The sequence below is a fragment of the Chaetodon trifascialis genome, chromosome 21, assembly GCF_039877785.1.
Source record: "Chaetodon trifascialis isolate fChaTrf1 chromosome 21, fChaTrf1.hap1, whole genome shotgun sequence".
Classification (NCBI taxonomy): domain Eukaryota; kingdom Metazoa; phylum Chordata; class Actinopteri; order Chaetodontiformes; family Chaetodontidae; genus Chaetodon; species Chaetodon trifascialis.
In genome coordinates, this window is record NC_092076.1 from 2930605 (window position 1) to 2944202 (window position 13598).

The following is a 13598-nucleotide window of genomic DNA, read 5'->3' on the forward strand; positions in this document are numbered from 1 at the left end:
ATATAAATAAGGATAATAAAATAATATTTATTTGAACCAGAAAACACCTGACATACTAAAATCCAAACCTTGACAACATCTAAAATTGCTAATAAATTGATTAGTCAAATATTTCAGATGCTGTGAAATCTAGAGGAGACATCATACACCTTTCAAAACAAGGTGTTTTGTTAGTTTTAAGGCTTTCCCCTGTATTCAAATGAATGGATCAAATTAAAGGGTCTTCGGCTCTAACACCTTTAACGTATTTCGTGTCTTTTCATGGATTAATTAAAGGAGTTTTGAGGAATTATTGAGTTATTGTGTGTGACAACTTAATTTCCCAGTGGCGTTAACACTAGGCCCGCTCTATCTGCCGTGTGGATCGTGAACTGAGGGCCGTTCCGTCGATCCACTCCGCCGTTTGCTCAAACTCTGAAGTCACAGATCTATAGATGACAGCACGCAGCGCGCGGCCTGCTTCCCTGCTGATGAGGAAATCCACATATTTTATAGATCTATGAAGCTGCACGGTCTTCGCGCTCCAACGGACCAGTGGACTTTTTTTTCTTCTCTCATACCAGACGAAGGGGCGGAAACGGTACATTTCACAGTATTCAAGCTAGCGGCGCTATATTTTGACAACAAATCAAGACAAACAGCGGCGTTATTACCGTATAATTGTCAGGCAAAGGCTGTCGTGTTGTTTTATATTGGTTCGGGTGGAACTCTTAAAAAAAATACATTGTAAGTCATCGGTAAGTTTGATTTTTGTCCTCTCTCCTCCCTCCTAACGTGTTGTTTCGGTAACGTTTGATTGTGCACGAGTCCAGCGTTAGCTAGCCGTTAATGTGCATATTTTCAATGGGGATGAAGACTAGCGCTGCGTCTGACGCTCGTGTCCGGTCGGGAGACGCGTTTCACATCATGTGTGACCGCGAACAATCATTGTAATCGACAGACATCCCAGAATATGCTCCATTAGTTGCCAGCGCGAAAGCAATATGGAGGAGACGCCAGCTAACTGCAAACTGAGGGTCCCTTCGGGGCTTTGTCGTGCGGTGATTTTCTTCTTTTCGCGTGCTAACGCTAGCAACAGAAATCCCCTTAAAGTAGAGCGCGCGTGCTGCATTTCACACATGGCGATGCTGACTAAAAGCGGTCTGTCTTATTTTATCGGCAGCTCTGCTTTTGCACGGTAACGTTGCGTTCTGCTAAGCGCCGCCAGGTGTTGCACAGCTCGCGTGCACTGTTGATGCTGGAAGGTAACCTGCAGAGACGTCCCGGTCTGCCACCGCTCTATTATTCATCAGGGAGGTGATAAATGTGGAGGCAGCCCCGCAGTGATCTTAATGAAGGCGATCAGTAATGCCTTTGATCGGGGCCGTATTTGTCCAACTAAAACACACTTCTGGCACTGACCCCCACCTCCCGGACACATCCAGTGAGTTTACACATGTCTTCAAGCAATGATACATGGGTAACTTTACACAGCACCGATTAGGCAGTCTTATTGAAATCGAAATCCACGAAGAGGACAAAAATCAACACACTCACTCAGACGTATCACACTGTTACCCATGTATCCCATCATTAAACCCCATTCTCCAATGCTGTTCTCTCCTCTCTACCGCATTGATTCCGGCTTGCTTCCATCATGCTACAATCTTGACGTTGACCAGGAACCTGCTGGTCCCCAGGTCTACCTGATGAGTATGAGCCTGACTACAGAGCCCCCTAACGATGGTCCCACTGTTACAGAAGGTTTAATATATCCTTATTTCCTAACATAAATTTCTCTGTATGGAAAGGTGTGTGTCAAAGAGGAATGAATTCTGTATGTGAACAAAGTGGCACTGTGAATGTTTGCAACCCGCTTGAAGCTGCACCCAGAGGAATGATTTAAAATGCATTTGTGAGAAAAGGCAAAGTAACACGTGTCCCAGACGAATGTGAGCGTCTTAAACTCTGCAGGCAGTGACGAGTTTTCAGTTCAAGTCTCAGCAGCCTTTCAAGGGTGGGTGTCTCCAGGATCAGTCGGTGTCTGCTCACTCGTCCCGTCTCTAACCCATCAGAGAGCAAGATGACTTCGTCTGAGAAGAAGGACAAGAAGCCAGATGATGTGCCGGCGGAGGAGGAGGAGGAGGAGGAAGAGTATGTGGTGGAAAAGGTCCTGAATCGGCGGGTGGTGAAGGGGAGAGTAGAGTATCTTCTCAAGTGGAAAGGCTTCTCTGAGTGAGTGTTTGGGGGTCTTATCATGACTCCAGCACCAGCACTTTTAACAGGTGGCTAAACTCTTAGTGAAACACATAAATGTTGTGTTTTTATGTACTTGTGTTGCAGGGAGGATAACACGTGGGAGCCAGAGGACAACCTGGACTGTCCAGATCTGATCGCAGAGTTTCTGCAGTCCCAGAAATCGGCGCACGACGGAAAGAGGAAGGCGGCCGGCGGTGAGGCAGAAGGAGATGAAAGCAAAACGAAGAAGAAAAAAGACGACGTAAGTCCCACTGTCTTCGTCTTTGGTCGAGTCCGTTAAGGGCCGAAGTGGTTCTCCTGTGCAGAGAGCAGCATCAGTGTTCTGTGCTGCCCTCACGTGAAATACACTAACATCAGGAATAAAAATCCACTGGATGAAAACACGCGGTGTCAGCCTCCAGCATCCAGACAGCAACAATAGCGTCACAGTCAGGGACGAGTTGTATGATTTCTGTCGCATCGGGTGTCAAACATTTCACGCACAGAAACATGTTAAAAGATTTATCTTTGTTTTGATTTTTTTGTGAGAAATATTTGACAATGTTAATGTTAATGTTAGTTCAAAGAACCAGAACAGACAGACAGACAGACTTATTCTTCACGTCACATCCTCTGTTCAGAGTCTGCTTGTGACTCCTGCAGACTTCACCTCGCTTACAGTGCCTTGTATAAGTATTCACCTCCTTTTTGGGCTTTTCCACATTTTGTCACGTTACAATTTCAGTTGAGATGGATTTTCTGGTATGCATAATTCATTAAATACACCTGTTCCATGAATATGACCAAACGAACAGCATCGTGGAGACAGAGGATCTCACCGAACAGGTCAGGGATGAAGTTCTGCTGAGGTACAAAGCACAGTCAGGTGATAATCAGATTCGTCAAGGAGCACCTGGAAATCTGTCGGCAGACAATGGAAGGCATGTTTCACCGCAGCAGATCTACTACGAGAAGGGCGCACTGACGGAGAACAGAGTCAACCAAGAGGCCGATGGTGACTGTGGACGAGCCGGATAGACCCACAGCTGAGGTGGATCGGTGCACTGCCACACGTCATGTGGAGACAGCAAACGTGTGGACGAAGGTGCTACACACCATGAGCACACCGTCATCAGGATCGAGGGTCAGATGGAAGGAGCCAAATACAGAACAAAGAAAATCTGTTTCAGTCTGAGAGACACTTGAGACGGGGACAGAGGCTCAGTGTCCTGCAGGACAGTGACCTGAAGCGTGAAGCCGGAGCTGGACTGAGAATCTGTGTGAGACTCAAAACTGCACAGGGTCTCCTCCTCTCCATTTCAGTCTGTCGATGAGCAAAGCTGGTAGAGACACACCCAGAAGACCTGCTGCTGTCTGGTTCTACCACGCATCAGCTCAGGTGCGTCCAACAGGTGTCTGCTTTTCGTCTTAATATTTGTGTTGCAGCAGAATGTATTTTGCGCCTTCAGAGCACTTTGCATGTTGTGTTAATCACACGGTAAAGAGGCCAATAAAAGTCCGAGGGTGAACACTTCTGCAAGGCGCTGTAGCTGACTGAATTACCCACAATTCATTGCAATACAGACGTTTTAAATAGCAGACACAAGACAACTTAGAACCTCAAAATACATTTGCTGGTATCAGCTCGTCAAACGTGAGGATTCGATGCTTTTCACGACTGCAGACTGAATATTTTTGGGTTTTGGACTGTTTGTCGGACAACGCGAGACATCTGAAGACGTCACGTGGGGCTGAGGGACATTATAATGTTGAAGTTTGGAGGGTGGACGTTTGTTTTACCCGCAGTCTTTTTTTTTTATTGCTGGGTCTCAGATTTCTGCAGCTACACACAAACATTTCTTTTACATTTGCAGCACTTTCCCCAGAGCTCAGTGTTTGTTTTAAAGTCACATAGGAACCACAGCGCGGTGTGGGCAGGTTGATGTGCGTGACTGAAGTGTTTTCCTGTTCGATCCTCAGACAGAGAAGCTAAGGGGCTTTGCTCGAGGGCTGGATCCAGAGAGGATTATTGGTGCCACAGATTCCACAGGAGAACTCATGTTCCTCATGAAATGGTTTGTATGCTGCCGGAGCATCAGCGGCTGAGCAACCGGCTCGTTTGTCGGGGAGTTAAAATGTCTCCTCATGCCAGATGCAAGTCAGCTGAATTAATTTTTGTGTTTTTCTGTGCAGGAAAAACTCTGATGAAGCTGACCTGGTGCCGGCGAAGGAGGCCAACGTCAAGTGTCCGCAGGTGGTCATCTCTTTCTACGAGGAGAGACTTACTTGGCACTCGTACCCGACCGAAGACGAGAAAAAAGATGACAAAAACTAACACAGGGCGACGGGGCCGGGGGAAAGAAAAAACTGTAGTTTTGAACTTCATTGTACTTTCGACAGGGGATTGTGGGGGGGGTCGGGAGGGGGACAGAGACAAGCAAGACACCATTGAGCTCATTGGTCTTTCGGTGTAGTATCACTCATTTAATCCTGCTTTGATCTGGATATAATGTAACTGTAAATGCTTCAGGTTTGCTCGACAGAACCAGCTGAACTGTACAGCGCAGTGTTACTTTCAGTGTCCACTCCAGTTTTAAAGAAAGCTGCTTGGCTGCTTCAGTATCATCCTCCCACATTTGGTCCAGTGGTCGCTCATCTTGCTGTGAAATCGTATCAGTGAGGTGATGTTTTATTTCATTAGCGTGCCATTTTTTTACTTGATTTGTCAGTGCTTTTGACGGCAGACCCGTGCTCATCTTAGCTGTTTCCGTAGGACTTGTTTGGTGTGGTAATGAACCCTTTCAGTGATTCATTTGATCATTGGTAATCTTTGTAGTGTTTTTCATTAACATGTCTTGCTTGTCGGTTTTGGAGAATAAACCACTTTTTGTTACCGCGCTGTTTCATGCTGGTGTGTAACACAACAGTTATTCACAAGTAGGGCTGCAACTGAGGATCCATGACGTCGAGCCTAAAGTGATGCCGTCAGATGTCTTATTTTCATCTAACAGTCAAAATCGAAAATAATGCAAAAGTAGGATAAGCAGCAAACTCTCACATCTGAACCCACAAAACATCAAATGTTCTCAAATCCGGCGATCCATTTTCTGACGCTCGACTGATCCTTGAAGCTCTATCGCGTAATCTGCGCTCTTTCCAGGAAAGATTTCTGCCGTTATCGGGATATAAAGACCTTAAGCCTCCTCCCAAAATCGCATCTAAGTTAACCATTCATGACAACTAGAACACAAGAGTCACAGGTGAAAATAAAAACACTTTATTAATCAATAAAAACAATTCTTGATTGCCAGCAAATATCTCAAAACAGAGGGAACTACATCCAAACTCAAAGCAGAGGGTGAGACGGTTATGGAGACAAACTACAGAAATCATGACAAACACAAACATGGAAATATTTACAGAACAAGACAGACAAAAAAAAGTGCACTAAGTAGTAGCAGTACTAAATAGTCGGTGTTGCACTGGGTTACACTGAAGTGGATGTGAACCGGAGTTTCATGCCTGAATATCACATTTAATGAGGACGTTTCTCCTTTCAGAACGATTTTTTGGACATCATCTTAACGTTGCGAGTTCTGTTCAGCCTCTTGTAAATATTCTAGCCTAACTGCTAACTCAGCTGCAACACTTAATCACCTATTTTTTCATTTTTAAAAGAGGGTGACGAGACACGTACCGACAGACCTCATTCAAACAGACGAGTAATAGCACTTCTACTTTGAGAACGTTCTTCCCCAGTTCTCAAAACATTGAGTGAAGGTAATGGGATCATGAAATAAAGGCATTCAAAGCAAAGTGGCCGCGACGCACACCGTCAGGTCGCACATTCAATGAATTTATCTCGTGAAACGACGCGGCTCACTCCGTTAACAACACAAGAACTTCAGAACGAAGGGCTCGCCGTGTTCAAGCCAACAGCTCAGCTTTACAGCAGTTCAAAAATTGTCTCCAGTGGCTTTCAGTTGGGCGACGTTGGCAAGTGAGTTTCTGAAAAGGGACGTCGCTACACCTCGGGGACAACCGAGCCGGTTTACGTCAAAACGAGGCATCGCAGAGGAAAGAAAGAACCCGCTGATCGTGACGTCGATCTGTGACGGCCCGGAGGCTCCGGAGCTCCTCGCCCATCGCCACATCTTTAATTCCTCCTATGATTCCAGGCTCTGTGCAAAGGTCTCAAAGAAACACGGGTGTAGACTTTTACATGAAGCTGATGTGGCTAGACCTATAACCTTGCTTATACTACAGATTATGAACAGTTAATAAGAGCCTTCCTAAACGCAGCTCCCGCATTTAAACCTGCAGCGAAGGAATAGCGACAGACACGGCAAAATGCATATAGCCAAGCCTTTTAAAGACAAATTACAGTGCTATGTATAATTTATAAGGAAGTTGATACATTTAGCAATGCAGTGCGCCTCCTCCCTAAAACATCCATCTGCTCCTCTTGCAGGGCTTCACCGTCAGGCCTCCTTTAACGCTGGCCAGCCCGGGAACACTCAGCCTCAGACTCCTCCTCGTCTCAACATCCCCCTCCCGCACATCGCAGCCAATCCCTTTAGGGCTTTCTCAACTTAGATGCGACCGACAAACTGACTCGAAAACTGGGATCCGCCATACAAACCTACAGAATTAGAGTGCAGTGTTTGAGCATTCAAGATGTAATCAGATCAAGTGATGTGCACCATACCACCTTTGGTTAGTACAGGTGTTAATGGCATCCTAAAACGATGGACTTCCTTTAACCTTTGGTATCTAAACTTCCACAACCGTAGATGCTCTTCTTTGCCTGAAGATTTTCAACTTAAAAGCCTCAGTGACCATGAAAATCACCAGAAGTCTCCAGGGTGGGATGTGATCGGACAGTCCTTAAAACCTTCCGTGCATAGGTATTCCAACCATTCCTGTCGACAGTGTTCTTTTACTCCCACTTTCCTCGACACCAGTCCCTTGTTTCACCCTACAAATCTTCTCCGTCCTCCGAGGTTTGGTGCAAAAGGATCAAGAGCAGCTAACATTTTTCTAATAGCTCATTTTATGTCCTTTTATATCCCTCCTCCTCCTCTCCTTGCTGATTGTTTCCCCCCGTTTAAATAATGAGATATCAGTACTCAAACGAAGAGCTACTTCTGCTTCAAAAGTTGTTTCCAGGAAAATAATGTGGGAACAGAATGAAAAGGGAGAAACTAATGCAGGAAGAGTAGTCAACAATGCCATTTTTCTACTCACCAGAATCTTCTTAAAGGAAAAAAGGACATCTCTCTTGCATCTGCAGAAATCTTTCTTACTGATTTAGCAAAGTTATAGATTAAACAGCAGTCTGCACCCTCACTTCTTTTTGTCTTTTTGTTTTTTCTCGGGCTTACGGTTCTGCTCGGCAGTGGTCACGCCGCGGGGCATGATCAGCACGCTGCCATCGGCGCTGTACTGGAGCGAGTACTCGCTGGGAGGATAGGGCCGGCCCTCCTCGTCCCGCAGCTGAGTGAACACCTCTTGATACAGACTCTGCATCTTCTGCTTCATCTGCCGGATGGAGCGAATGAACTCCATCTTCTCCTTCAGCAGGCGGGCCTTGTCGCGCCTCAGGTCTTGCACGCCCTGCTCCAGGTTGATGATGGTGTCCAGCTTGCGTTTGCGGCAGTTCTGGGCCGCCATCTTGTTCTTGCCGCGCCTGCGGATGTCGCGGATGAGGGCGAGCTGGGCTTCGCTCAGGTGGTGCTTGGCTAGAAGCTCGTTGAACTCTTCCACGGGCAGGTTGATGATCTTTTCGTTGGAGAAGGGGATCTTCATGGCCCGGGCTCGGCGTTCGTCACGACTCGCGTGCTTGTCGAGCAGGTCCTGGTGAGGCTGAAGCTTTGAGTGCTGCTTGTCACGGACGGTCTTCTTCCCGGTGGAAATGGGCAGCTCCGGGTGCTCAGAGAACGCGGCGGAAAGCGGCAGGTTGTAAGTATGATTGTGGCTGATGCCATCGAGCTGAGGGAGGCCGTGGAACTGGGAGGGGTCCTGATAGCTCATACGGCAGAGCTTACTGTACCCGGGCTGATAACCCCCGACGGCACCCTCCTCTGTCTCTGCAGTGGCAACCTCAGAGTCAGTGCTATACCCCACAGCTCCCTCCTCTGAGAAGGTGGCGGACGTCGAGGAGGAAGACGCCGCCGAAGAGCAGGAGGTCTCAGAGCTGCTAGGGGAGGCCGGGCTGTGGCTGGAGTCCAAGGAAAGACCGGAATCTGAGTCGAGCTCATTCTCAAGCTGGGAAGCTTGGGCCTGGCTGAAGCCCTCCTCCATGGCAAGGTCCAGCAAGCTGATCTCATCGAGCATGGACTCTTCCAGCAGGGTGCTGAACGGATCGGGCAGGATCGGCGTGGATGTCACGTTGTTACTGGAACTATTGATGTGTGGTGGGAGGAATATCCCAGTCAGGTTAGTGGCTCCAAACGTGGAGTTGATGTTGCTGGAGTTGCTGGAGGAAAGTCTGGGCATGGTGGTTCTCGGGGTGATGCTAACAGAGTCCAACTGGGGATTGAACATCGGGGGGAAGTCTTGGCTGCAGCTGGGGAGGGAGGCCTGGTGAAGGCTAACGTCCTGGTTGACCGGCGTTGAGCCGGTAGAAAGCTCAAAGTTTGCCACGGTGCTCGACTCCGTCGTCCCGCTGGTGCCATCGACGCTGCTGGAGTTGGAGTGGAGCGCAGTGTTGTTCACTTCCATTGCCTTTGGACAGAAACGTTTCATCAGGGGAAAATACATGTTCCGTTTTAGACCCAGACAACAAATAAACTGACTGTCTCTGGACAAACAAACACATCACACAAGGGAACGTACCTGTAGCTCCATGATGGCCATAATATCTTGCCACTGCTGCTCCAGGTCTAACTGTGGCTCTGCTGAGGGAAGCTGTGGTGCCAGAGGAAGGCCCTGAGACGTAGAAGGAGCTTCTTCATTGGAAACAATTTCTGGGGTGACGACCGGGGCTGGAAACTAATCAAAAAAATCAAATACGTTAAGCAAAACCATCGTAGCAATATATTAATATCTTGCTTTGCGAAACCTGCAATACAAGCAAAATGTGCATTACCTCAGATTCTTCTCCAAAAGGAAAAGTGGCCTCCAACAACCTCAAGCATTCTTGTAGAGACAGTGAAGTCTGTGAGCCGATACCTGGGAGCTACAACCACAGAGAGACACCAATGCAGTTAAAACACTGATTCTTTTAGGGTCGTTTCACAGCTCCTTGGGCCGGACCAGTTTTTCAGCTCACAGTGTTTTAGGCAAATGAAGAGAGACTGACTAGAAATGCCCTCACATGAAGAAAAGCTCATATCTTTTATCACCAGCGTGCAGCACTCAGGTTTCTAATTCCGTTTTATGAGCTGTATGACAGTTAAATGTACCACCTCCCACTACAGCAATCATGATGGTGAACACTTTAGTTGACGATTAACTGCCTTACAAATAACTGCAATTTGAAGAGGCATTTATTGGCAGTGAACATTGGAAAATATGCAGTTAATGCATGATGTTAAGGTCAACAGATGCCGTCAGGCGTCAGACGGCCGCACGTTCTGAAACCACGTTTCTCATTCTGCCAGCTGCTGAATTCATTCTCCACTCAGGTGCCATAACACCATAACAGAGGAGAGGAAATCTGACGTTTCTGTGAGTTTCATACAGCTGTTTTCAAACAGATGTGTGGAAACGATTCTAATGATGATGAAGAATCATCTCTTTCAGCTCACCAAATCGCACTCAGGCGATTATGTAATGATCATGACAGGCGTGCCTCCCACTGGATCAAACACTTGGATATAAGGATCCATTTAATCTACAAACCTGCTCTGGGATACTCTCTCCTGTCTCCCCGTCCACTGGCTGAGCTCCTTGTAAGTTTACTCCATTTCTCCAGCTCTCTTGTTCCTCATTCCCGTCTTTGTTTTCATGTGGGCTGGGCTTCTCCTCCTCGCTCTCCTTCTGTCGGTTGCTGTAGTTGAACACTTCTCTTCCTGCACCAAGGTCGATGTCCTGTCGCCATAGGATGTCAATCAAGTCGATGTCCTGGAGAAACACATAGCGACCATTGAGAAAAGGTTACTTTTGTGACCATTTGTTGTGCAGGTATTCCATGTATTGAAATAACTCATACTGTAGCGCAGCACAAATGAAAGCCAACATATCTGGGCCACTTATGACTGAAATGATTCACTGATTTGTGATAAACTAGCAATTATGCTGTTCATCACTTATGCAAGGGTAATTCTGGCAGGAGATCATGTAACAGCAATGAAGTCAGATGATGCAACCATGACATGAACACTTTGACACAGTGGTCACCTTGTGATCAGAAAGAAGTCTTGGTTCATCACAGTCCAACAAGGACTTTGTGTCACAGCTACCTCCATCAATATGGCCATTATCTTCCCACTTTCTCAAAGAACTAAAATGAGGAATTAAACAACTAGAAACAGAGAAAAGTAAAAAATACCAAGTGAGTAAATTAAAGAAGGAGGCTGTTTGCTGTTGATTTCAAGGTAGCGCACAACATTAAATGTGACCAGATGAATGTGACTCAACTGGTTTGACTAAAAATATCTGACAGTGATAAAAGACCAGAGCTGCAGATGATCAGTGATATAGGTAAACTCGCCTAATCTCAGTGTATGTGTTTTAACACAGATAACTCATGTTTTATGCTGCCATAACACAAAACTGATGATAACAAATGCTTTTCTGAATACAGAATATCTTTCAACATCTGTGGCTTACGATCACTCTTACTTGGAAGAATAGTCTACCAAGATTTTTTTTTTTTTTTTTTCAGCCACTTGGAAAACAAACATCTAATCTAACATTTTATTCTCAAATGCTGCTTATTTGAACATAAATGCCTGATTAAATCCTGCTCGTCCCATAGTGACTGTAGTGACAACAAGCATCTGTCAACAGGAGGTGTGTGCCCCCTCCTGTTGACAGATGCTGTCCAGGTGAAGGCAGAAATAAGCTGCAGTACCTCTTTGGTGAGGTCGTCATTGCCATCCCTGCTGCCCTGCTCCTGGTTGCCCTCTGGGGCCACGGCTCCCAGGCTGCTGTCTGCTGTGTTCAGGCTGTACGTGGATTCAGGCGCTCCACTTCCTCCCCTCATGGCCGGGGTAGCGTCAGGGTTGTTAACGTCCTCTAGGCCGGCCCCATTGTCCAGGGTGATGCTGGGGCTGGACTGGCTGCTGGTGGACACCACAGTCTCGGAGTCACGATGCACTAGCCAGGTGTTGAGCTCGGTACTGGGCACGGAGAGGCGATCCAGCTGGCGCACCTGGTTCAGCAGCCGTCGAGTAGTGAAGAAATGGTCGAGGTCCACACTCTTTGGATGGATGCCATAGCCGTCCAGCGTGTTGCGCAGGTTGTGAAACTGTGTCTGGGTGTAGGCTGAGCTAGGGCCCAGGATGATCTCTCTCAGTGGGGGCAGCTGATTGCTTAGATAGGTGTCAACGTCCACCCGCACCCCAATGAGACTCAGAAGGATGGTGAACTGAATCAGGCCCTCTGTGAAGTACTTTTTCAGGTAAAGCATTTCTTTACAAAGGAACAAAAGGTGAAAGTAAAAAACAAAAACAAAAACAGGGCCAGCTACCTTGGATCAATACTTCTGTACTTGTATACATGAACATAAAAAGTGGTTACAGACAGTGAGGGGAAAGGGTCTTCAACAGGATTCTGTATGTTTAAAAGGCATTTAAGATCCAAGATGGGGTTTCCACTCTGAGAGAGTCCAGTTTGTGCTCAAAGCTTTGTTCTTCATAAGGTTCTCATCTTCCCATTCCTGACAAAGTAAGACATGACATTTTATTGCTCTTCTGCAAACGACATTAGTTCAACATTATAAAAACACTGCTTTCAGCCCTGAGACACGCGAGTCTTACCTACCTACATTTGCATTAAGCACATGTTAATGAAAAAAAAAAACAAAAAAAAAAACAGGACTTGCTAGCCCACTGCAACCACTCCATCCTCCCAAGACTAGAGAAGTGATGTCGGCTCGCACCGCGCAATGCCTTTTCGTTCTTGGAAATTCAGCAGACCAGAGATGATGAGCACAGAGCTATAGGCATCACCCCACCCTTGACAGGACAACTACTTCTTGTGGGTGCTGCTGAAGGTGAAAGCGAGAGTCGAGAAGGCTCGCTGGGCTGGCTAGCACACGCACCAACGACAGCGTTGGGTGGCAGGCAGGGTCCCTCCCTCCTCTCGCACAGCTGCGCCTATCTTCGTCCTAATGACGTTAGCTGTTAGCTACCTTGTGTTTTGAGACGCGGCTGCTGCTATTATACATGTATAATCTCCTTGTTAAATAACACAAAGTACTAATGATACGACGTGTCGGCACATTAGCTAGTTAGCCTGCATTTCTGATCACCCTAAAAAGTGACAGGTACCTCTACTTGTATTTTAGGTCTACTTACTTCCGCTGTGGCTAGCATCAAACAATCTCCCTAGCAACAAGTGGTGAAAAGACGATTGACAGATGGTACAGCCATTCACAGAGCTCAAGCGCGATGACGACACATGACTCCAGCAACCGTCGTCCAATAGAAATACGGAGTGGGTGGGGTTTAAAGAAAATGCTTAACAACTATTGGAACTCAAAGCATACTCTATGCTAGCCTTGGAAGCTAGTTTGCCGCTAACTATCGTAACCATCCAACTACTTTGAAAAGTAACTTATGTCATACGCAAAGCACACTACTGTATCCAGTATTTCACTCATTAATACACGTATTTATTCATCCATGTGTCTGCTAACGGTAGCTGATGCTATGAATCACTGCAATCCATGTATCGGCTTACGCATTAGTTAATTGATAACATCTTGCTTTCATACTTACGCATGAAGATTTTGCAATTGTGTCTTCATGCCCAAAAGTCCACTGCCACTTAGGAAAAGTGATCAAGCCCTATTTCATTAAAAGTTCCACGGTGTTGCCCGACAATGCATTCTCCAGCCTTTCCTCATTGGATGGCCCACCATGACTTGCAAAATTGCTAGCTGGCCCGGCTAGCCTAGCAGCGCCGCTTGACACCAAAACACGCTTTCACACAGCGCATGCGTAGAACATTCTAGTGGAACGCTTTCATCAGCCGACTAAAAATCCCCCCGCTGTCCATGTAGTACACTTTGTTCCACTGAATTCACATTTTTATGATATTCAATGAGGAAAAAGCCTCTTATACACGTTTTAATTTCAAATTAAGACAACTACACAATTTTACAGTGTGTTCAACAACTCTTCAATGTCATAAAATGTTAAAATTTGTTTTATAAATTGTGCTTATTTATAGTTTTCTGAGACGTTGTCAATTTATGATTTTGATTTTGT

The 13598-nt window shown here is 46.3% G+C and overlaps 2 protein-coding genes across 6 annotated transcripts; one reads left to right on the plus strand and one right to left on the minus strand.

Moving 5' to 3' along the window:
• The first annotated feature begins 556 nt into the window (after positions 1–556).
• On the plus strand, positions 557–5111 carry cbx1b (chromobox homolog 1b (HP1 beta homolog Drosophila)). Of its 4 annotated transcripts, none has more exons than XM_070989888.1 (6): positions 562–737; positions 1662–1743; positions 2055–2214; positions 2323–2479; positions 4198–4292; positions 4411–5111. In XM_070989888.1, exons 2-6 carry the CDS (start codon positions 1689–1691, stop codon positions 4550–4552), a joined length of 609 nt encoding a protein of 202 aa, XP_070845989.1. In that variant the 5' UTR covers positions 562–737; positions 1662–1688; the 3' UTR covers positions 4553–5111. The 4 variants fall into 4 exon arrangements, with proteins under 4 accessions (XP_070845991.1, XP_070845989.1, XP_070845988.1 ...); XM_070989887.1 differs by having other exon boundaries at positions 562–726; XM_070989890.1 differs by lacking the exon at positions 1662–1743 and having other exon boundaries at positions 557–726.
• A 367-nt stretch (positions 5112–5478) lies between these two features.
• Positions 5479–13324, minus strand: nfe2l1b (nfe2 like bZIP transcription factor 1b). 2 transcript variants are annotated; one of them, XM_070989892.1, is made up of 6 exons: positions 13107–13324; positions 11237–12043; positions 10063–10284; positions 9308–9397; positions 9055–9210; positions 5479–8943 (listed from the first exon to the last, which is right to left on the minus strand). In XM_070989892.1, exons 2-6 carry the CDS (start codon positions 11792–11794, stop codon positions 7564–7566), a joined length of 2406 nt encoding a protein of 801 aa, XP_070845993.1. In that variant the 5' UTR covers positions 11795–12043; positions 13107–13324; the 3' UTR covers positions 5479–7563. The 2 variants fall into 2 exon arrangements, with proteins under 2 accessions (XP_070845993.1, XP_070845994.1); XM_070989893.1 differs by having other exon boundaries at positions 12148–13274.
• Between the last annotated feature and the right edge of the window lie 274 nt (positions 13325–13598).

Coding starts and splice junctions, on each gene's coding strand:
- cbx1b (XM_070989888.1), top strand. CDS start 1,689: ATGAGTATGAGCCTGACTACAGAGCCCCCTAACGATGGTCCCACTGTT. Junction 2,215..2,322: donor AAGTGGAAAGGCTTCTCTGA/GTGAGTGTTTGG, acceptor CTTGTGTTGCAG/GGAGGATAACACGTGGGAGC. Junction 4,293..4,410: donor CTCATGTTCCTCATGAAATG/GTTTGTATGCTG, acceptor TTTTCTGTGCAG/GAAAAACTCTGATGAAGCTG.
- nfe2l1b (XM_070989892.1), bottom strand. CDS start 11,794: ATGCTTTACCTGAAAAAGTACTTCACAGAGGGCCTGATTCAGTTCACC. Junction 10,285..11,236: donor ATGACGACCTCACCAAAGAG/GTACTGCAGCTT, acceptor GTGTTTCTCCAG/GACATCGACTTGATTGACAT. Junction 8,944..9,054: donor TGGCCATCATGGAGCTACAG/GTACGTTCCCTT, acceptor TTCTGTCCAAAG/GCAATGGAAGTGAACAACAC.